Source organism: Lonchura striata, chromosome 5 (genome assembly GCF_046129695.1).
Source record: "Lonchura striata isolate bLonStr1 chromosome 5, bLonStr1.mat, whole genome shotgun sequence".
Classification (NCBI taxonomy): Eukaryota; Metazoa; Chordata; class Aves; order Passeriformes; family Estrildidae; genus Lonchura; species Lonchura striata.
The window spans coordinates 25,572,514-25,596,838 of record NC_134607.1 but is presented as its reverse complement, the minus strand read 5'-3'; the positions used below and the strand labels follow the sequence as shown (position 1 = coordinate 25,596,838).

Genomic DNA, 24,325 nt, shown 5'->3' with positions numbered 1-24,325 from the left:
CAGTCTGTATGATTCTTTTGCTCAGCAAAGAGGTTAAATGTACATTAAACAGGGAAATGTACATTTCTGAGCATTACACCATGAAAAACCACTAAAAAGTCCTGCCAAAGTCTGAAAACAGGGTCAGTGCTGCACAGAAACAAAAGGTTACAAAACACAATGTAAAACATTTTCAAACAAAAACTAAATGGTTGCCCAAAGTTCTCTTAATTCAGCTTATCAACAGATCCTTGGCAAAATCCTTTGTTTGACTTCTGAGAGAAGGTTAATTGCAAGATTACAATTCAGGTGTTGGATACTTGTGGTCATTTTTGTTTTCACTCATCAAACTGTTAAGTTGAGAGAAAAAATTGGCTAGCAGATATTACAGAAGGGCAAGTATCTGTAGATCATGTGCCTCAAGGTGGCTATTTGATTATAAAGATGACTTCAGCTACCAGCGTGCCCACTGTAGCTGTTACTTGAAGTATCACTGTGGACCTGGTCTCCAGTTTCAGCAGGTCCTTAAATTTTGCTGTTCTCAACCTGACAGAGCTTAGTGATCCACTTTACTTTAAAAAATCAAAATCTCTCACAGTATGAGCAGCTCTTCTTAAACTCTGAAAAAATTAAAGGCAGTATATTTGTTCTGCCAAAATCTTATTGCGCTTGCCATTAGCTACGCGGGGGGAATGAGTGACTCACCAAGTTGTGATTCAGAAGAGCAATTCTAATTTCCCTGCCCTTTCCCTTCTGCAGTTTGTGTGTACTGTGATTGCCATCCTCCTGCATTATTTCTACATGAGCACCTTCGCGTGGATGTTTGTGGAGCAGCTCCACATCTACCGGATGCTGACTGAAGTGAGGAACATCAACTTCGGGCACATGCGGTTCTACTATGTCGTTGGCTGGGGCATTCCTGCCATCATAACAGGTACCCTCAACCACCCCAAAAAATATTAGTTTCCCTGCCATCTTCACTGGCCAGGTTCAGGGAAGTTGCCCCATCCCAGACAGCTATGGGTGTTTTCCTGAACCAGGGAAGCACTGAGCCACGTCTAGCAGAAGTCAGCCTGAATATGGCAGATCAGTGTATCAAATGTTTGTTGCCCTAGCTGAAATGATACTGATGGTTATCCAATGACAGAAACATAATTGCACAGATTAAATCAGGACATTACAGCATCGCTTGGGAATAACAGTATTTTTATTTTGACAACGTTGCCAATATCTTTCAGAAGTTTTCCTTCCCTGTGCTGGTACCTCCAGATATGGACACACTGTCTCTGAGGTAACTGCAGTGGCTTCAGAAGCAATGCTGCTTGTCCACAGGATATTAGTGCCCTTCACTGGACATTCCCACTGTCTACATGCCTACTGTCAACCAGCAGTAAATACTTCTGAAGGGAATTTCAGTGGCTCTGTTTTATTTGGCATAAAACCAAGCTGGGAATACTCAAGCTGCCTTTTACTTAATTTCAGATGCACAGGCTGTAACTTTCAGCTGAGGAAAGGTAATGAAAATCTGGAGGCAGTAATCTTTTAAACTAGTCCAGAGTGATCTACTGGAGCACATCCATCTCCACCCTCACCATGCCTATTTTTGCCATAGACATTTCCAGTGTTACCCTAAGCACACGGAGCTGTGTTAATTCAGGCAGACAGCTCCTCAGGAACTGTGCTTCACGGAACAGTTGGAGTGGGGATTTTTGGTTCAACTGTTTCAGCATGTATCTATTGCCATATGGGAAATCACATCATAGGCAGGCAGTTAACTTTATTCCAGTTAGTTTTATTTTTACAGATAATATACTGTCAGCAATGGCAGAGGTTTAGATGTCTCTGAGATCAAACAAATAGCTATCACTCATGTACACCTGCAAAACTATTATGGGTCAAGTTAGATTTAAAAATACGTACTTGTTCTTTTTTTCTGTTTTTTTTTTTTTTTAAGAAAGTGTAATATGAAATCATAGCGTAGGCTGGTATAGGTTAATTCTCTCTTCAGGGAGCTGGTAAGTTTTTCCATATCATTTTGTGCTTAATAATTTCTACTTTTATCAGTTTATAGTCGAAAGCACAGCCCAGAGGGCTCTGCCATTTTAGACATACCTCAGACATTTAAAATAGAAATTGTCCTTGAACTTCTGAAGCATTTCAGACGTATGTGACTTTTTTCAGTACATACAGGACTACTGCAGTATTTTCAGGAACACTGAAGTGCAATCAGATATTTGGCAGCATCATTTCTAGCAGAAAAGAAGTACCATTAAATAACAAAACTAATTACATTTCAGAACTCATTATCCTTAGAAGAATTTTGTTGGAAGGAGTTTCTGCTTAAGGTTACTTTCTCTCTTGAAATCAAAATTAATTCAGACCTTCTCAACAGCAGTATTATGCAATTTAAATATCACAGGCATGCAATTTTTATATTTTTTTACTTGGTTGTTGCTCTCTGTGATATGGAACTATTTTGCACTTTTAAACTTTCCAGGCTGTGTTCTGAAATTTAATCTCTGAATCTACTGAATTTGCAGTTCTCTTTAAATTAAAAGTCAGATCCCTATTACTGAGAAAGTCAGGGGATTTTGTGGAATGAAGGATAAAGAAAATTAAGCCTTTAGTTTGCCCTTCCAGGCTTATAAATCTGAGGAGAAAATTGTTTCTTCATAAATAGCACAGTGTATGATTTCTTGCCTCTAGATAACTTGTTACTGTGCATATTATAATTAAGCTTCTTTATAAATTTTAATTTATAAACAGCAAAAAGGTTTTAACTTCATAACATGAATCCTAAATATTATTTAAGTTGCTTTATGAGAGACGGATTGTTTATTTTTCGTAGTTGTGGTATAGTCTAGATATGGGAAGAAATATTAGTCTTGCGACATGCAAAGGACTTTTTTATTTTAAAGACAAATACCATTTCATCTTCATCATAGCTATCCTGAGAAGGAAAAAAAAAAAAACAACAAAAAAAAACCAACAACAACAAAAAAAAACCAAACCTGCAGTAGCAGTGGCTTTTGTGATTGGACCAAGCTACTTGAAGAAAACTCAGTAAAATATTTACTCTAAGAAGAACCACATTTAATCACAGCTTAGAAATGCAAATTGCCATGAATAAGAATAGGATGGAAGTTGGGAAAAGGCTTACAGCCATCAAAACAGTGTGGATCTGCAATAGTCCTCCATTGGGAGTGATAGTGGAACATTTTCAATTAGCTTTAAGCTTGCTTATTTTAAAGTGTAGTTTGATCCATCTTGGAGAAGGATTTTATGACTTCCTTGCCACAGGAGCAAAGGGCTGGATTTGGCACTCAGCAAGACCCCCCAAGTTCTGCCTGTCTCTGTGGCAGCATGCTAACTGCTTGACATATGTGTGCAATGACTGCTTTGCCATGGAGACTGCAGCCCTTGTTAAATCAGGCTCTTAAACAGCCCTAAAACCAATATCCCCCAGAAACTGTCACTTTTCAAATCCTAAGCAAAGCAATAAATCAGGAGATAGTTGAGGCTGCCCCACAGCTACCTGAGTCACACATGGCTGCTGAGCCCTCAGGAGCTCAGAAGGGTCAAAACATGGCTCTCCTACAGCACTCGGCACACTCCTGTGTGTGTGCTGGGGATGGGTGCTGGTCTCCACAGGACTCTTGGCCATAGGACCAGCTCCAGTTCCTACAAATGTTATGAAGGTATCACTCAGCTTGCACACTCAGTCTGTTAAGGGCAACCAGGCTGCAGCATTTAACTGATGTGCCAAAATATTTCTCAGTATTACATTGCATTGCCTTAATTCTGTCTTTGAGTAAAGTGTTATTTCACGTGTTGTTGACTGCAGTAATATTTGAACCATGTACCTGAAGACTGCAATTTGCCCCATTTGTTTAATAGAGAACTTTAGGGTATGATTTTGAGAGTGAAAAATCATTGCTGTCTGCCAAGTACTCATAGAGCCAGAGTCCCATTAATGGGGAAATCCAGTCCTGGGAAACAGACTGTATCCATAGAATTACATCTGTATAAAATACTTTATGGTCCCTTAATCATTTATGCCTAATTCTATCTGGATGGCAACTGCTGAAGGGAGTGGTGGAAGGGCCAATGGGAGCAGGAAGGGAGACTAGTCCTATCTCATTCCACATTTCAGTGAAAACAGATCCAATATCCACTGCTTTGCCAAATAGCCAGTTTAGTTTTCATAGACCGTAGGCCTGTACCAGATGTGAATATTGGCTGTGGGCCTGTTCTAGGCAGCAAGAGTGAAACGCAGCTACCTTTCCCTCTCTCAGTGTCCTTTCATCAAAGCATGCAGGCTTCAATTCAGAAAAAGATGACTCTTGATGCAGAGGAGCTCTCCTTGCAGAGAGCAGCACTCCATCAGCCCTGGCCGCCTCTGGAGACAGGACATATGCTCACCGCAATAGGTGCCCCCGTGCCCAGACAACGTGCTGCAGCCACCTGCCATATGCCACAGGCCTCACAGGGATCAGTTGCTGTGTCCTGAGGAAGGAAGATCTCTGCACACAGGGTGCACCTGTCTCAAAGGGGCGAAAGGATCTTTACACAGGAATTACAGGGCTCATTAAAAGAGCTTTAAACCACGTGTGAATGGGGAAGGGGATGAAACCAAGCTCACTAGAGGCAACTGAGGGCAGAATGCCAGTATTTGTGGGATAGTGTGATAGTGGATCCTTCTGTCTGGGGTTGGAGATCCATGTGACAGCAAACACACATGGTGTGTCTGTGTTAGAAGCCATAGGAACGGTTACCTATGTTAGGAGGTGTTCTGACTGTCTAGAGTGTGATATTGGTAATAAAAAAGTTGAGTGTTTATGGGTAAGAATCATCAGGAAGGACAGCAAGAGGGGTACTATGGTGACAGTCTATTATTATAGACCATCCAACCAGGATGAGGAGGCAGAGAAAATATTTTACAAGCAGCTGAGAGAAGTCTCACCATCACTAGTCCTTGTTCTTGTGGGGGACTTCAACTTAACAGGTGTCTGCTGGGAATACAACACAGCAGAAGAGAGTCCAGGAGGTTCCTGGAGTGTGTGAAGAGAACTTCCTGATGCAGCAGATGAGTGAGCCACCAAAGGGAGAATATCCCACTGGACCTGTTCATTATGAATAGGAAAGGACTGGCGGGTGATATGGTGGCTGGAGACTGTCTTGGACACAGTGATACAAAATGATAGTTTTCAATTCTCTTAGAAGTAAGGTGGGGATTCAGCAGAACATCCACCTTGGACTTCCACAGGGCTGACTGTGGTATGTATAGAGGCCTAACTCACAGAGTCTCTTCGGAGGCTGCCATGAAAGGCAAAGAAGTCCAGGAAGGCTGAAGATTCCTCCAGCAGGAAGTCCTAAAAGCACAAGAGCAGCTGTGGCCCCCATGTGGTGTAAGACAAACTAATGGGGAAGGCCAGTCTGGATGAGAGGGAGCCTTTGCTGGAACCAAGGGAAAAATGGAGGAAAAAGCAGGCAACTCAGGAGGACTGAAAGGATGTTGTGATCATCTCCCTGTACCAGCACTGGTGAAGCCACACAGCGAATCAGTTCAGTTTTGGGGCCTTCACTACAAGAAAGACATTGAGGTGCTGGAGCAAGTCCAAGAGGAGCTGGTGAGGGGCCTGGAACACAAGTCTGACGAGGAACACGAGTCAGCTGAGGGAGCTGGGGGTGTTTAGCCCAGAGAAAAGAGGTCTCAGGGGATGCCTTATGTGAAAGGTCTTTTCCAACCTAAACAATTCTATGACTGTATGATTTTGCAGGCCAAAGGCAAATCCCAGTCCATCACCGCATGAGCACGTGTAGGTCACCAAGTCAGACAGCACTGTAAATCAGCAGGTGAATGCTGGGCTCAGACACCTCCTTGGAATTGGCCAGGTTTAGAAAAATTAAATAATAAAAGGTGTGGTTTTAACTCAATCGCCTTGGGGCATTAACTCCATTTCAGACAGTGCCAAGAGCAAGGTGAGGTACCTGGGATGGCACTTCAAAATGAATCCCACCTGAGCTCAAGCAGTTAACTCCCATAAGTTCCCAGGTTCCTTTGTCTCTGATGTTATTTTAGTGACAGCAAGTTAAAAATGCATTTTTTTTTCATAGCATAGACATCTCCTCAGTTATGATTCATGTCATTCTGCTGCACAGACTTATTGAAATTCCTCAACATGTCACTCACCCTCAAGGCTCATACTGTGTGAAAATTACTATAAAACTGTGCTGAAACAGAATTAATTTGGGACTTGCTTTTGTTGTCATTTTTATGTAGCTGACCTTTGTTCTAGTTGGCAAAACTCAGAGTATTATTTGATATTAAGTAGCCAGGACAAATATTTTGATTTTAAAAAGTTTTATTTCAATTTTTGCCTTCACAGAATTTCCTATTGAATACATTTCGCTATGATAATTTTGTTTATTTGAAACTACATAGGCAGCACCTTTGTGATTTACTTTTTCTCCATTTTGTGACACAGGGCTTGCTGTTGGTCTAGATCCCCAAGGCTATGGGAATCCTGATTTTTGCTGGCTGTCTGTTCATGACACCCTGATCTGGAGTTTCGCTGGGCCCATTGTAATGGTTGTCATTGTAAGTAGGGGGAGTTGGCATCCAGAACTGTCTCTTCTTTACTGCTACCTTTTCTCATAAGCTTTGTCAAACAGTAGTCATGCAAAGCAACCATGTTCTTTACATTTGAAGCAAATGTACTCGAGCTTGCATCTTTTGCTTAAATAGATAAGACAAGAGCTAAGCTCCTGAAAATAAGAGGGCTACTTGCCCATACAAAGATTACTTGTGGATCAATGGTTTTATGGCCAGAAACCTATTTCTCATTTGCTTTGTTCCATTTTTGAAGGGTTGGTCTGTCAGATTAGTAAATAAATCAACAAAATGAGCCATAATAAGTCACTTCATCCAGAAGTCCTAAAGGAATATTAAATATTTCCACTTTCAAGAATTTAAAAGAATGAGCTGCTGTTTAACTTTTCCTTACAGCTTCTCTATCAAAGTAACACCAGAAGAGAAATACTCATGGTTTGATTCTTATCATGAATGCCAAATGTGAGTTCTGGTCTCCTTGCCTCAGAAAGTGGACCTGGAACAGTGTAGGTTATGGTCACAAATCATCAGAGACATGGGACAGACCCACTGGTGGACCAACAAGTGGACTAGGAGTCTTAAGCCTAGAGAAATGAAAGCTGCAGAGAGGGGGGGAAGGAGGAGCCTGCAATAGTGTGCTGGTCTGGAGAAAATGGCTATGGATCAAACCATTCAAAATCTTTTACAGCACAAACAGTAGCAGGAGGTGGCAGATCTGGCAGAAACAAGACAAGCTGCATCATTTCTCCACAGTATTTTAAGTTAGAAATTCCTAGAAACAGGACAATGGCAGTGGTAAAACTCTACAGGGTTTTGGAAAGTGAATGATGAGACAAATTCTCAGCATTAATATTCACTACAAGTGATTAAGTACAAATGCACCACCAACCTAGTACATCCCAGCTGACATGGAAATCAGTGGAGACTGGAGTTTTGTTTAGAGTAATTATCACTCTGTGCTCTGCTAGGAAATATTCCTTAATTCTGATTTGACCAACTGAAACAAGGTGCTGGGCTGAGGTGGACACTGGTTTGAACAAGGATAGCCATTCTTTCCCTGAAGCATCTTTGCATAGGGTTTTCGTACTGAGTTTCATCCAGATCAAGTGCCAGGATGTCCTTGACTATGTTGCCTTGAAACAAGGTGAATATTAGAATTTAGAGACCTGTAAGTTGAACAAGAAATATTCTTGGTGCCACAAGCCATTTTAAGATAAAAATTGCATTGTTATTGAAAATAGATTTCTAACAAATGTACAGAAAGGATCCATGCTGTTATTTCAATTTGCCTTTCAGATAAACACTGTCATTTTTATACTAGCAATGAAGGCATCATGCAGACGAAGGCAACGTTCATTTGAAAAAACAGGAGTCATGTAAGTTTGAGTTCAAAAGCCTATAGACATTCTGATCAGAAATAATAAAAGCCAGAATTGCCTAAAATCAAGTTTTGGAGCAGGAAATAAATATGTTTTTTTTGGAGGAGAGTGTTGGTAGAGGCATTTGGAGCTCCTTTACCCCACCCACTCCTGGGGTTCCCTTGGAAATCCTGTAAGCTTCCACCATGGTGCTCTGCCACCACCACGAGTAGGCAGGAGAAGGGAAAATCTATCCTCCAGGTGGTCTCATTGCAGTCTTTTCAGTTCTACTACACTATCACTTCACCTCTGTCTATGGCACACCCAGGTAGACATCATTCTGGGTCTCCCTGTGCTTGTCCATGGCTCAGAAAGGTCTCCTCTCCCACGTGTCTGGGTTACCAGCTGTGTCATGGCAGAGACACACTGACATTCCCATGCTGAGGGCCAGCCTCCCTGCATCCCATGCTCAGTGGGATGAGCAGCATCACAAGTTGCAACTTGCCACCTTCCTGAGCTGTTGTGGCAGCCTGTTCTCATTAACATCTATTTTGCCCAAAGCTTAGAATTTACTTGTGAACTCAAATATGATTAGCTAGAGGCAGTACAGCCCCTTGGGTTTTTTTTTTTTTCCAATGAGGTAGCTGTATGAGATTTCAAATTACTGCTTTTCATTATTTTTTTCAGCTCTGGCTGTAGGGTGCTGTGTACATGTTGGCTTTTCCACCCCTGGTGTCCCTGGCACTAGACTTTGTGGTTCTCTGAGCCCTAACACTAACCTTAATGACAAATAGAATCTGAGGGTGAGGTCCTTAGCAACATGGGTGGTCCAGTCAATAAAAGTGTGGAAGGAGCAATGTTGGTGCATTGCCATGCTCCCCTTGACATGCCCTTTCCAGCCCCAGTTTCCATGCAGCTGTCAGCTTTGTGCATTCTGAACCCTGACCCCAATAGTGTCTGGGTGTTGAGGATGAGGTCTAAATCTCCCTAAACCAAGGAGTATAACTGCTACCTAATGGCAGCAATGTGACACATAATATAAAACTTTTGCCACTAAATTAGTTTCTGTCTTTTGAAAGTGTCTGTGGAAATTGTATTTTTAAGCAAACAAAATTTCCCTGAGTGCCCTCAATCCAAAACTTGGGTAGTAATGTTGGGAAGGAATGTGAGAGTGAAGGTGACAAACTGAAATGAGATGGACATGGCCATTTACTGCCCAGATGTGTTCCTCAGAGTCATCAAGGGTGAACAGCATGGGCTTGTAAAACAGTCAGATTTGTTTGAATAAAGTCTTGAAAATTAACTTGGAAAGAAATCACTTTTATAACATGAACATGCTAAGCTGTGGAGTGTTGCTGTGACAGAGTTGGAAAGTTGTGGAAACTGGGAGTTGGTAAACACTGCCCTAAGTTGTTGGGCATGTAACACCATCCATGGGGAGAAGTTGGGCTGTTGTCTTGTATCCCATCACACTGCAAACGCCCATCTGTGTTTGCTTTACAGCCCTGTGTTGCGGACAGCGTTCCTGCTCCTGCTGCTTATCAGCGCCACGTGGCTGCTGGGGCTCATGGCAGTCAACAGCGACGTCATGACATTTCACTATCTCTTTGCCATTTTCAGCTGCCTGCAGGTAAGCTGGGTAGCATCTTGTCTGGGGTAGACCTTGATGAGCACACTTCTATACTGAGACCTCCAAAAACCTGCTCAACATGAGGTAACTTTAAGAAAAACAGAGATCTCAAGGCAATTTTTGCTTTCTCTTCTCCAAGAGAGGGTTATTTTCACCAAAACTATAATTTTGAGTAATTATGTCTCTCACTTTTAGTTATTCTAAAGGTAAGTGCACTACCATAGTAACCTGTGACAGTAGGCAGGTATACCTCTGTCATTCTAGAGACAAATTCTTTGTTACTGTGTTCTGTATGCTCATTATTAAGTCATCCTGTTGCTATTGCAAACAAGAGACTGCTATATTTCAGCCAGAGTCAATGGCTCTCACAAATTAAGTTATTGTTTACAGAAATGAGACAAATAAGGATTTTCAAATGCAATAGAAGTTGTATTTGGGATTCCTGGGTTGCCTGTCCCAGTTTACACTGTTGAGTAAAGACGCAGACAATAGTTATTTGTAGGAGACCTGGCATGGAAGTAGTCACAGAGCTTCATGTGGTCACAATTTGAATGTGACCAAGGATGACAGTAACTGCCCTAGCAGATGTCTGCAGTACTAAAACAGCTACTGCAGGACACTCAGCTGCAACAGAACAGCCACAACTTGCAGCCACAGAGAAAACAAAGTCTGATGGGTCCCCTTTGGAGATGTCTGTCATTGCCCTGGAAGCACAGCAGATAGGTCAGCCTGGAGCAAGGTTATTTTGCCACTGCAAGTAGTGTGCTTTGAAATAAATGCACCTATTCAGGCTAGAAAGCAGGCTTCCACAAATCTAAAATAAAACTAAATTAAACATAAACCTGATGAGAGGGACAAAGGTCAGCAGCCATAATTCTCCAGAGTTGCCCAGGGAGTCACAGTGGTATGTGGCATTTCAGATCACTGCCTTCTTTGAACTTATGTTTTTAAAGAGACATTTTAGTGAATTTTATTAATAAATAATCCCAAACTGCTAGTGCTAGCTAAGATCACATTTGATTGAATGTTAAGAAAGTGAGCTTGAAGTTTAAAGTTACTCTAAGTCAATTGCTTTGGCTGAAATAATGAAATTCAGGCTTCTTGTGATGTTGGTACAGCTGCAACTTCATGAGTTTTCTATACTGTGTGTCCAACTAAAGTCGATAACAATTTGGCAGCTGCATTAATTCCCTCAGCAAGTACATCTGAAGGCACACACATGTGTATGCCCTGCCCCCAGCAAAAACTGTTAATGTGTGTTCCTGGCAGCCAACAGCTGCCCAGCCCTGGGGACTTTACTGATTTTCCCACCAGAGGTATTGCTTAACCAAGGAACTTAGGTGACAGAAGTTGGGACCTCTCTACTCCCAGTACCTCTTCATATCTCACAAGGCTTTATAAAATTCTCTTAGATGTAGTATTAAGGGCTTCTTTCACAGAAGTTGCCTATTTCCAGAGGCTTTCACTAAAGGCTGTGATATTTTTCATGTGCTGCTATTGATTTTTTCTCATAATCTGTGTAAAAGCTTCAAAATCCCTAATTCTAAAATCTCTGCAATGTTTTCTAGTGGGACATTGAGGTTCCCTTTGGATTTCTTCCCAAATCAAGCTCTGCTCTGTAAATTCTGGAGAAATGCATATTTTTGTATATTTTCCCAAGCCTTTAATGCACATTTGAACTTGGAATCAAATTATGAAGAAGTGCTAGAAGATCAGTCAATGCCATTTCAGTCAAGAAAGAAAATAGTTACTGCTTTTGAAATACACTGTAATGAACTACAAACTGGAATTCAGGGGTTGTTTCAAGATGTGTGTTCTTTAATATCTATATTTGCAATATGGTAGTAGTGAAGCATTTACATTTTTTTCTTTCTAAAATTATCCAGGGGCTGTTCATTTTCTTCTTCCACTGCGTATTTAACAAAGAAGTGAGAAAGCACTTGAAGAACACTTTAACTGGAAAGAAACCTCTTCCAGATGATTCCACTGCAACAAGAGCTACATTGTTAACGGTAAGAAAAAAATCATGGGAGAAAAAAAACATCCTCTTGCTGGCAGAAGTTACCTAAAATAAACTTATAGGTGGCTTATCTGTGATTAAGTGAACTGAATGATTGCTTTCAGTGACTTGTACAAAGACTACTAATGGCTTCTCTCAAAAGTTTTGATTATTATTTTAATTTAAACCTTCAAGAGAAAAGAATTATTTTCCCTGGCATCAAACCACATTTGGTTCTTTGAAACTTAATACATTTGTGGGTAACATGAGCTTCTGGAAGGATCATTCACTGTGGCTTTATGTCTGGTTTTTTCCCTTTCAGCGATCTCTGAACTGTAACAACACATATATAGAAGAGCCAAACATGTATCGCACAACTATGGGGGAATCCACTGTCTCCCTAGAAAGCACCGTCAGGTCAGCCAAGAGCCACAATAGCTACCTTGCTTATATTCTCAGGTAATCCGGTGGCAGGTGCATGGCTTTCAGGTGCTTGCCTTTCCCTTTTTTATTGCTCTTTTGGAAACCAGAGCTCTGGTTCAAATGCTACTTGATTTATGTCTTAACAGTTCTGTTTCATGTGACTGCATTCTCCTTGGTGCATTTTCTGTTGCATGTGTCTTTGGGGCAGGGTTCCAACAGTGCAGTGGTTAACCTAAGAGTGATGTTAACTATATGAGCCACGCTGCTTGCCTGTTATAATTCAGATGTGTCTCAAGGAGCACAGTTTAGCTCATTAGCTGTGGGCTTTTTCAGAGTGTGATTCATGTGACACAAGGCAGATAGCTACATCAGGATAACCTCTGTCTCACCATAAAGTGACTGTGCAGCAGCAGCAGCTGTCTGCATGTCTGCCTTGTTAAAAACAACAAAGTGACCAAGAAGGTTGTCCTCTGTTTTTCTTCTCAAAGGGATGAGGCTGCTCATAAACTCAGTGGATCCTCAAGTCAAGTAAGGGCTGGTCAGACTGAAGCAGATTCCTCAATTTTTCATAGGAATCCATCCAAATCCAATGGTAAGAATAATTTCTAAATGCTTTGACTCATTTGTGCACCTTCCTCTCACTTTCTTTGAAGTCTTCTGTAACAGGAAGAATAGTTGGAATAATTAGATGCTCTCATTCTCGTTATGCTATTGGCAAAACAAGCTGTGCAGTGGCTGCCTTACAAGGAAATCCTGGAATGAAAGTATCATATATCTGTTGCTTGTGATGGTTTAATTTTTATCTGATGCTGTCACAGCTCTTGACTGTTTGTGGAATCCCCTTTCTTCTTCACAAATTACTGTACTGTTGCTTTTAATTTTTAGTTGGAAAAATAATGTTTGAGACCTTGAGGCAATACTCTCCTTTACTGCTCTGTCGTTTGTACAAAAAGTAAGAAGTGCCTCTTGTCTGATTTCCTTTCATTTTGGTTTTGACATTCAATTTTGTTTCTTTGTAGCAGTTTTAAGTTAAGTTCATTTCAGATTCTTCTTATTTCTAGATATCTTGTTTTGCCTGTGTGTTGTGTTCAACTCAACAGAGTTACTGTTCTGCATGTTAAATAGGGAAAAATATGTTACCACTCTGTTCTGCACGTCCTCTAAGTGTAAAATGTCCTACCCACTAGCTGAGCTGAGTGGTTGTGCTTTCCAGTGCTTGTGCTGTGGTCCTTCTGAATTTATTCTATATACACTTACAGATGTAAGAGCTCATTCCTGTCATGGCCTGAACCAATGCCTGCCTTTCCTTTCTCCTTGTGCATTTGTCAGGTAGATTTGTTCAGCTCCCATTTACACTCTCACCACTGTGTTTCCCCATGCACATTTGCAGAGCACGACTCAGACTCTGACAGCGAGCTGTCCCTCGATGAACACAGCAGTTCTTACGCCTCTTCCCATTCATCAGACAGCGAGGAGGATGGACTTGAGACAGAGAAGAAGTGGAACACATCTACTTCCAAAAACAACGAACATGGCCCACTCCACAGCACACCCAAAGGTACGCCCAGTGTGAGGGGAGGGCAGGGGTGCTCTCAAACAGCTTCAGATTAGATGGGATAAATTTGCCACGCTACCATGTGACTCAGGCAGCATCTCTGCCTCTGTGCCTTGCTTCTGTAGAGATCCTTGTTGTTTCCCGTTTAGAGACCTTTCTTCTTACAAAGGCTTGTTCGCAAAGCTGACTGAGTACAGGATCACACAGAATGCTGAATCAGGCAGTCAGATTTGCAGGCAGGTCCCCAAAGTACTTGGATGTGGCATTACCAAGCCAGCAAAATCTCATATGAAATAGAGGAGAAAGAAGACACTTATTCTGAGGGCGGGGGAAGAAATGCCTGCCTCTCCTCATGCAATAATGGCATTGGTGTTGGGGAGGTCCTGAACCTAAAGAGTTGGTAATCATTGACTATTAATATAATTTCTGTGCAGGCATTTTTAAACATAGTTGATCCTGTCCTAATGAAAGGCAACTTTGAATGACAAACATCCAGGCTATGTGCTGTGGCTCTTCATAGATACAGCACAGGGTACCTGGGGCACCCTCAGCCTTCAGAAACTAACCTCCCCAAAGAGGGATCTCTGAAGAGCTGAGGGTGGGTTTTGCCTCACACCTCTCCATAATCGAACTGGCAAGCTCACTCTGGGAGGGATTTGGACACCCTGCTGTCCTACCAGGTGATTTTTTTGGGGATTTAATGCACCCCAAGGGCAGTGCAGTCCAGCAAAGACTGACTGAAGGATTGCTCTGGTTTGATACACAGCTCCTCTCCAGCCACAGAGGCCAGGCAGTGGTTGAGAGGACATATCAAAAGTGTTTTTTGAGCTAGTGTTTTTTGCATTGCAGTTGATACCCTTCCCAATCATGTGAAACCCTATTGGCCCACAGAGTGCGTAACAGCCAGCGATGGCGAGGACCCTGGTAGGAAACAAAAACTCAAAGTAGAGACCAAGGTCAACGTAGAGCTTCACAGGGAAAACCAGGTGAACCACAGCAATGAAGCACCACAGGACAAGGAGAATGAAGGGCAGCAGAAGGAGAACAGACCTCTGGGCCACCAGAATAACCAGCAGCCGGAACAGAGGAAAGGTAGCATGGACAACCCAGCCTCACAGTTGGATTGGGAGACTGGGGGGTTTATGAGCATTCATTAGTTTAAAAGGTAGCTCTGTGAGGGAAAAATACTTCCAAATGGCTCCAACCTGTGTAGCCAGATACACCATGGGAAGTTAGTAGGTAGCTGCTGTAGTCTAATCTGTTGGTTATGAAATGAAGTGCCAAACTAGAAGTCTTAGTAAGAAATAGAAACTGTAACATCTTGCATGTGCTTAGCTTGATAAATTAAATTACTGGTACACTTTAAAAAAGTTATTATTCCCTCTTTTCCTTCACAGGCATCTTAAAAAATAAAGTTACCTACCCTCCCCCACTGGTGGATAAGAATATGAAGAATCGTTTGCGGGAAAAGCTGTCGGATTACAATCAGAGCACAGTCTCATCCAGGACTACTTCCCTAGGGACAAATGAGGGCGTCCGCTCTCCTTCGGACTCAGGGGTAACAGTGAAAAATGTTCGGAGGGAGCAGTCTCGAGACCAGCTCAATGGCATGGCCATGACCCTCCACGTGGGAACAGGACATGCTGACACCTCAGACTCAGAGTAAGTGCCACATTGGGATGCCCTGGCTGACCTCCTATGGTCTCACCCTTCACCTTCCAACCCCAGACTCACACATGAAAACTTTCCTCTCGTGACTGGCCAGAGTTCCTCACCAGTGACTGTCTTGATGGTTTACACATACCATGTCCCCAGGCCATGGGGTTTCAGTCATGAGAAGGCCAAAACGGGTATCATGGCAAGGTGCTGTGACAGACACCTGCTACTGGGTCACCCTCTGAACTGGCAGGCTGATGTGGTATTGGAAAACTTGGACAGCAGCAGCCTTGCTCTGCCCTGCCACCCTGCCAGGACTGGGTGGGGAAAGGCACAAGGCTGTGGGGGGCATGGTGTGGGCACCCATCTGGGCAGAGGGAAACGATGGCTGAGGCAGGAGATCCCAAGGCTGGAGAGAAAACCAAGCTACTGATCCTAAATTACCAGGCATGTGATTCCCACCTGCTGCATGGCAATCAGTGTGTGAATTGACCACTGTAAACTAAATCAAATATAAACAAAAGGCTGAGCAAGCTCTCGGGCAAAGGGAATTCACAGTAACCTCATTACTCGTCATAATTCTTGCATTTCAAATTATGACAGCAGCCATATGTAAAGTCTCTGCAGGCATTTTATGCATATAGTCTCATTTTCTATTAACATGAATAATGGTCTTATTCTTTCACCAAACCAAGAGAAAATTTCTCACCCAGCTTTAACTCTGGCACTGTCCCACCAGGCTTTAAATAGCCCCTGTTGTCTGGGTGCAGAGACCATTCCCACTTCACTTTAAAAGCACATCTTTGGATTACTGGGAGTTGGCTGGTGAAATAGATCCTGGTTAGTCAGGAAACATGGATGTTTTGAATAAGCCGTAAGTGAATAAGCTGCTACCAGGTAACACAGTTATTGCTGGGGAATAACTCACCAGCTTGTGCTAAGCAACTGTGTTATCTCCAGAGCTTTGGAATAATGGAAAACTCTGCTGTTGGCAGCAGATGGCATGAATCCATCTGATACACCAGGTTTCTAACAGCTTGTAAGATCTGTGTGTGAACCTTGTATCTTCAGCAAAGCATTAGACAATACAAGCCCTCTGTAGAACTTCCTCTAAAGCATTTCTCTTGTGTACTACCTGAAATTGTTTCTCCCAGCTGGTCTTCCCCCTCAAGGGAGACAGCATCTCCCTTGCAAGGATTGGATTGGCAAGGCATGGCAACTTCACAGAGCATGAGCCCTTACTAAAAACAATTAGGTGGGTTTGGGTGGAGTGGTTTGCCTGTGCCTGTTTAACCCTAAGCCTACACGATCACTTCTTCTCACTAACAGAGGCAGTAATGAAACTTCAATTTGAACCATCAGGAAATTGTGATCACCTCAGCAGGGTTCCGACTCCTCGCCGCGCTGCCTGCCTCGGACTTCATCAGGGTGGCCATACGGTGAGGAGGATGAGGAGGGCATCGATTCCCACACGGTCTCACGTTCTGGCAGAACCCTGACTGCTCCCAGCGCAGACACAGTGCCTGGCTGCTCTTGCAATAAGGGCTCTGTGTGGTACGCTTCTCCCACAGGAACCCATGCTGAAAACATGGAAATGGAAACAGGGATGCACTGTGATGGACAGATACCTGTGCACGGTGCAGGCAATGCTGCAGGGGTTGCTTGTTACAGGGGACAACCAAGGAAAAACACATTGCTTCCTAGTGAACCTACAATAAGCGTGAAGACAAGCACTAGGAGGTGTCTCTTGTGGAGTTTTGATGGCTACAGCATGAATCCTTGAGGTTGCTGAGCTCTAGGGAGGAATATCGCAACAAGTGTCCTTCAGTTTCTATGCCAGCATCTCTGTCCACCCCTCTATGGACATGTCGTCTTAAGAAAAAAAAATCCTTTATATATATATATAAAAAGTGTAGATACTTTTATATATTTTGTATGGTGTTGCTAAAGAAAAAGTTCCTTTGTATATTTTACATTTATACTGATCTTCTTAATTTGATAATAGGAAATCAATTAAAAAGATGTTTTGATATTTTTTATATGAACATTGCACAATTTTACTTGAATTTGGCGTTTGATGAGTAACTGAGGATGGATGCCACCTTCAGACACAATGCAGTTTTCAAAGTAATACAGTAAAGATTACATCAAAATCCATTACTATAATTTATAAGTTTTGTTAACAGATTTTGGAACACTTTAAGGGCACAGTATGTTTTTCTCATAACCTCTTCTAAAACCCACAAAAATTTGGTTTTTTCACTTTTTTGGTATTTTGATCTCATAAGTGCATTGAAGTGTTCAGGAGCTGAACTTAAGGACTACACATATCTTTGTGTACCGTTTCAACACAGTCTTTGTCTGAAAGAAGTCAAATCAGTATTTCCCTTACTAAGAACAAGAAAATAATTGGTGTGAGTGTATAGCTCTGCAACAAACCAGCACTCTGCATGTCCCAAGGAGAGGGCCCTCCTCCTATGGGTCAAGTTCTGCCTCAGGTGCAATATTTTTTTTCCTCTTTTTTGCGCACTGGATTCAGCACATTGCTAATCAAAGCAGAAATACAAGACTTAAAAGATGTCCAGATTTGTCTGCCCAGCTTTTTGACAAAGCCCTGGCCTTCTTGATATTTCAGAAAGTTCATGGAAGGTTTAAGGTTTCATGTTTCCCACAAAATGTGCTAGTTTCACAAGCATAGGAAAGTTAAGCGTGACCCGTCTGCTGTCTTCACCTTCTGCAATGTTTACAAAAAGAGGAAGAGTAAGATGTGAAAAGTTTGCATCCAACAGTGTGAGGCAGAGCCCAGCTGGTGGCTCCCACAGTGGGAATATGTGACTCCAAGGATGACAATGGTGTGCCTGTGCCTGCTCTCTGCCAACAAGGCTTTCAGGAGCTCATGCCATAGGAGCACCATAGGAGCCCTTTTGGCAAAACACTGGCTATTGTTTGTGCAAATGTGTGTGAAAGAGAAGGAACAGAAAATTGGGCTAAATAAAATGGAGTTGGGGAAAAGATGAGAAACTGTATACTGTAATCTTGGTTTCATTATATTCCTATGCATTTTCAAAGTGTAAAGGAGGTCTTTGGAAGGGGAGAGAGAGGAAATATGCTGTTCTTTTAAAAATTATGCAACATTCTGTGTGACATTTTCTGACAGAAAAAAATTTTGAATGTTTTAAGGGTCTGGCACTTGGCTGTGTGCTCAGGCATTGTGTATAACCCATGCTAGTTGTTCTTGCATCTGTGTATGTATATTTTGTCCCAGTAGATGTAGGTAGTCTTTATTTTGATCAGAATTGTCACAGTAAATGAGGGTCAGTTGTATTAATGACAAAAAAATTAAAACCTATTTTTATGACTTTTTAAAAGCTTTATGGCAGATTAGACACTGGAAGTTTGGTTTTTTTTTAACAAATGTATATTTATTAATGTGCAGAACACTGGAATTGCAGCACAGATGAAAGGAGAATTTACAATAAATTAAGAAATTTTTTGAACTTGTATTCTTCCTCTGGTGGTTTATTTTTAAGTGCAGTGCAGATAACGAGGGTGCAAATGGCATTTCCTGGGGATTAGCAGGGCAGGAACATCCAGGTACCCATCTCAGCAGAGGCTGTACAGCACCAGCCAGCCAGTGCACATCCCCTTGCAGCCCAGGGCTCTGTGCTGGCACAGGATGCCACAGTGTGCATCGCATTTCAGCCCAAACCTGCGGAATCTTTCAGACGTGGGACATGGTCCATGGAAGAGAAATGCCCTCAGGAAATCCAGAGCAAAGCAGATCACCTGGAAAGCATCAGATTTAGAAAAGGATGTGTGAGAGCAGCTCGAGGGGGGTGGCAGCCAGCCCAGCCCACGAGAGCCTGCAGGGAGTGACAAGAGCCTTCTCGGGCAGTCTGGGCTCCATCCTTGAACTCTCCCAAGCCACGGTCCTGCTCACTCAGTCCTTTCCAGCCTGTTGTGCAAATCCTCATTCATGCATCTCACAGAGCACAGCAAGGACCTGCACATGTCTGTCAGCAATCTGGAAATAAAAGTATTTCTCAGTGTCAACTGGCCAGTGTGAAGCCAGGTGGAGAGAGCCTGGCTACTGACCTAGGAGCAAAATCAAATCTTCAGGATCTTCAGTTTGGAAACAGCTCTGCCAAAACTTGCCACTAAACAAATTCAAGTAATTATCCCAAAGGGAAACTGTTTTTCCTTTTATTGTACAAGTGCCCTATTTGATGGAACACTGAGTTGTTTCTCAAGTATTAGTTCAGCATTCTGTGGAGAAGCAGAAATAAGCCTCAGGCTTTCACATAAGCAGGTTAATGAAGGGAGAGACCAGCCTGTGATCCTGTCTCCAGTAGCCCTACAGCATATGTTTAGGAAAAGAGGATTATCAGACACACGTTACGTAGCAAGGTGGCCCCTGCAGGGTCCACAGCCCCCAGCTCTCTGCAGCTCAGGGCTTCCCAGAGGGAGGGGTTGTGCTTGTCTCCAGCAACCCATCTACTTCCCTCATACATCTCTCATGTAATTTTGGATCCATTTAAACTTCTAGTACACAGCAGGCTGCCTGATTTAGTCACAAGCAGCAAGAAATATTTCTTCCTTCAGCTTCGTTGCTGTCCCCTACACCTTTGCTGCTTGCAGCAGGAGAGACAGTGACAATCATCTCTCAGTCACCTTCTCTAGGTCAAAGAGAGAGACAGGCTCTGTCCTAGAGCACTTGAGTAATCTCTTTCCAGCTGGGCAGCTTGGGTCTCTATTACTGTTCCATGTGCAGAAACACTGCTGTACCTTTTACCCTTCCTTCTTGCCCTTCTTCAACCCATTACCAGGTCAACTATAGCATTTTTCATGGTGACAGGGAGAGACCAGAGCAGTGCACACAATGCAAAGCAGTACACCTGCCAACACCCCCCAAAAAAAGAAAATAATTTAAGAAATCTCCATTAATTCACTCTTCCTGTCCTACTCTTTACAATTATACTTGGCCTAAGCAAATTGTAGCAAAAAAATCCATAAGAGATGCATCACTGGCAGCAGCATGGCATGGTAAGGCTGCAGTAACATAAACAGTCATGTAGCCCAGCCTCTTCAACAACTCAGTATACTCAAATATCTTCAAATATACTCAGGGATCTGTCTGAAAGTCGTAAACAATAATTAATTCCAGTAGAATTGCCAATAGCCTGCAATAGCATTTCTGAGGATGATGAGTTCATTTGTCTGAATTCTTATGCCATGCTTAGGCACACAGCCCACTCAGCTGCAGAGGATGCTCCTGCCAGGGTTTGGGGGATCACAGAAGGAGATCCCCAGCAGCCCTGGTGAGATATCACCACTGTCCACACCAACACCACCTGCAGCTCCAGGGGCAGTCTTGGATGCATCTGGGCCTCACAGCCTCCTCTGCAGAGGTTCTGCCCTACCTTTATGCTCCCGTTCACACATGTGCAACTCACTTCTCCTCCCTAAAAGAAGCAATTTGTACTGGATCCTTTTCCATTTTTGTCTATTGATTTTTCAATCCATCATCCAGTTTCTCATACTCATTTTGGATTTTAGTCCTGTCCATGAGGATGCCTGAAGGCAGCATCTGCAACCTTTACAAGCTACCTTTTATTTTATCATTCAAACTATGAATGAAAATATAAACTAAAACTAAGCCCAAGAGGGCTTTTGTATCACTTTTTGCCAAGCAAGTTTTGCACCTACCTCGTATCGATTAACATTGGTTGCACTGACAGTGTTTTGTGTATAAGAATAGAGTGTGGGGCACTATCAAACCATTTACTGAAGACACGTTCCATCTGCTGCTGCTGCTCCTTTATCCACTGTGCCAGGCACTGTATTAAAGAAAATTAGATTAATCTGAAGTGTGTGTGGCAGAGACCGTGTTAATTCATTACTGTCTTCTAAATACTTCAAAGCATTTGTAAGTGCCCCCAGGAACCCCCAGAGCTCTGCACTGTGCTGGTGTGTCCCCTTCTGCCTTGGTCAGACATCTGCTGCTGCCATCCCTCTGCTCAAAGATACTTCTGAACAGAATATCCACTCCTCCAAACTAAAATTTTGCACAGTCTCAACACATTGTCTTTATTTGAAGGGAGGCCCAGAGTGATTTCCCTGTGGACTGATGCTTCATGGAGGTGCTGTGAGAGCCCAGCCTGTGCCCTGGGTCAGGAGATACCACAGAGGTGGAGCAGAGCTGAGACCCCTCTTAGGGAGAGAACTGTGCTGAAGGTGAGAGGTGCCCTGTCTCCTGACAGCTGCTGCGTGTCCCAGGGCCTTGGCCAAAACATGGGGCTGCCCTGCCCAGCATGCCCTGACTTCTGGGGCCCCTCCTGACTTCCTCAAAGCCATCATTTTACATGAGATGCACCCAGGAAATAGAAGCTCACAGCTCCAGCTTTCCAGGTGCTGCCAGCCTCTTTGATTAAAACAGTTGTAGTGCAACCAGCTGGGTGGTTTGCTGTACTAGTTTCTTACAGGCTGGGGCTTTTCCCCTCTAGAGATGAAACAGTTTGCAAACCCACCAACCCCTTGGATTAGCGTGTAGGAAAACCTCTTGCTTTTGGTCATTTGATGGAAGCTCTTTTGAAGTTCAAGTTGAATGGTCTTGTTTGCAAGTTCAGCCTGTACTGCGCCTTCCAAGCAGAGAACATAGAGTTGGGTCTGTGTTTTAGTTAGCTATTCATACGCTCAAGGAAACAGTGAGCCTGGGAAGTTCTGTGTATGTGTAAGTAGAGCAGCTGAAGCAGAGGGTCCTTGTGAATGATCCATTCCCTTCAGGCTAGGAACATCCCACTGAATCCCATACAAAGAAGCAGCAGCTGTGGTTGGGAGCCAGCAAATTAAACAAGTTTCCAGGGGAAACCATAAATTGGCCATTGATTTTGAGAAGAATCAATACCTTTTATTACATGTTTATTTCCTGGATAAAACAATCAGAAATGCCTAGAATGGTTAACTCCATCACTTCCAGATGCACAGGTTTCAGGGATGGAAAGGATCAGGGAAAAGCCCAGCTGGCTTAGGGGCTTTAGGGGTTACGGTTCATACTGCTGGCACAAAATGGCCAAATGAATGGGAGTGAGCAGGCGGTCAGGAGGGCCTGAGCTGCCATCAAAGCACTCCTGACACACAGCTTTCTCCACTGGGTTGTCCAAGGAAAAACATTTTCCTGGCTGATCTTATCTAGGCTATGGCAAGCACAGTGACAAGGCAGGTCCTCAAGACCTGATGACAGCGCCAGTGCCATCACAGCTGAGGTAAACCCAAAGGGCCTTCTGTCAAAGCCCTTCCTTTGCTGGAGCAGAGCAGCAACAAAGCACTCCTGTTTCTTGCAGAGTGTTTAGTTTGCCTCTGTGGTGATTCACAGATACACCATGCATCCCTTGGGATTCTGCAAGCTCCATTTGTGTTAAACATGCCTCTTAGGAGGTTTAACGTGGGGGCTTCAAGCCTGGCCTCCGCTGGGCTGGCTTTTCATGGCAGGTGCTCAGTACAGCAGCATGAGCTGCAGGAAGCCCATTGTAATTAAAGCCCTGGACAGTTGTGGCAAGAAGCACCAGAGCAGAGCTGCCTGTTCGAATTCCCAGGATCAATCTATCGTGCTTAGACAGTATTTACATGTTTCTCCTGATCCATCAGTGATGCTCACCTCTGGCCTCAGAAAGAAGGCAGCCTGCAGGAAGCCACCTTAAAAGTCACCAGTCTCAGCTCTCCTCTCAGTATCGAATTCCCCTGCCTGCTCTGGAGTTCAAGCACTGCTGTTGCATTGCAGTGCAGAGGAGACACACCACACGAGGACAGTCTCTGCTCCATGAAATGGCTGTGTGTTAAACAAAGCTCAACACCTGGCTAATAATGAGATCAGAGATTCTTCTTGTGCTGTCTCCTTCACCCTAAAAGGCAGGTGTAAAACTAACTCAGTGTAACAATATTATACCATAAAACACCTTTAATATTTAAACCAGTGTAGATCATTCTGATTTATTTCTAAAGGTGTTATATATGAATAAGTACTAATAGTATGTAAAGTGATTTTCAGTTTAAAAGCACACCTGAAAGCTTTCAAACTTGTAATAGGTTGTCATACAGTTTTACTACATATAGCAAATTTCCTAAAAGGCATGGAACTGCTGGTGTGCCATGGCCTATGGAGTCCTTTGTGTACTCTCTCAGGAGAGATAAAAATGTGTAAAGAGTAGTTAAATTACTAGATTAAAATAAAAAATACCTTTAATCCAGCACCAATCTGAGATCCACCAGATGCTACATGGCTAGTTATCCTATTTTTGCATACTAGTCCATTTTATTTTTAAAATCCATCCTTCTTTGATGTTTATAGTTTCATACAAAGCCTCATCCAGTATAATGAGACCATATCAGACCAGCTGAGTTTGCTTTGCCACCAGGCAGGAGCTGCAGCAGGGCTGGGGATGAAGCCTTTGAGACAGATTTCCAAAGAGATCTGTGCTACCCTTTTTTAGATGCAAATTTCACTGAAGGCTTTCAAATGAGAGAATAAATATTTCATCACTGGTTTTCAGTCTCTCCTCCTGTGTTGCACAGAGAAATGGGCACAGGATGTTTTGCTGTGCTGGTGTTTATCAGCCATGGAGAACACAGCAGAGGGGGAGGCAGACAGAGGAAATCTCTCCAGTACCTGCCACAGGGAAGAGGAGCACATGGGGCATCTTCCCTGCTCCCAAGGACATAGCTGGACTTCCTGTCTCTGCTCTGATCAAATTTCATTGAAATAAAAAGAGAACTGGATGCACAGAGGGATGAAACAGCTGGCTCCCACGAAGTCAGTGCTACATATATCTCTTTCCTCCCAGGGGCATTCTTAGAGAAAAGGAAGCATTCACCATTTGTCTAGGAGTTCAAACTTGAAGTTTTTTGATACAACCCAGATGTCCCATCTGCCAGCCAGAACTGCCACCAACACTGCTTGCAGACTACATCCAGCTCATGCAACCCCAAGGACACAAACCCAGGAGCCCTGCAGGAATGCAAAGCACCAGAGGAATTTCTGTCATGAGTCCCCATAGCACTTCTGGAGAAACCCAGGACAGAGTAGTCAGCTCACCTTTCTCTTGATGAATTTTCTTAC

At 43.1% G+C, this 24,325-nt stretch overlaps 1 protein-coding gene across 1 annotated transcript in view; it reads left to right on the top strand.

Moving 5' to 3' along the window:
• The window catches only part of CELSR1 (cadherin EGF LAG seven-pass G-type receptor 1), a 163,294-nt gene extending 144,584 nt beyond the window's left edge, over positions 1–18,710 (top strand). The window contains exons 25-35 of the mRNA XM_031507931.2: positions 739–913; positions 6,468–6,580; positions 7,889–7,968; positions 9,454–9,580; positions 11,467–11,592; positions 11,902–12,038; positions 12,491–12,594; positions 13,393–13,560; positions 14,407–14,649; positions 14,955–15,219; positions 16,543–18,710. Of these exons, the coding sequence (XP_031363791.2) occupies positions 739–913; positions 6,468–6,580; positions 7,889–7,968; positions 9,454–9,580; positions 11,467–11,592; positions 11,902–12,038; positions 12,491–12,594; positions 13,393–13,560; positions 14,407–14,649; positions 14,955–15,219; positions 16,543–16,567 (1,563 nt within the window). The 3' untranslated portion in view covers positions 16,568–18,710. The remainder of the gene's footprint in view (positions 1–738; positions 914–6,467; positions 6,581–7,888; positions 7,969–9,453; positions 9,581–11,466; positions 11,593–11,901; positions 12,039–12,490; positions 12,595–13,392; positions 13,561–14,406; positions 14,650–14,954; positions 15,220–16,542) is intronic.
• The last annotated feature ends 5,615 nt before the right edge of the window (positions 18,711–24,325 follow it).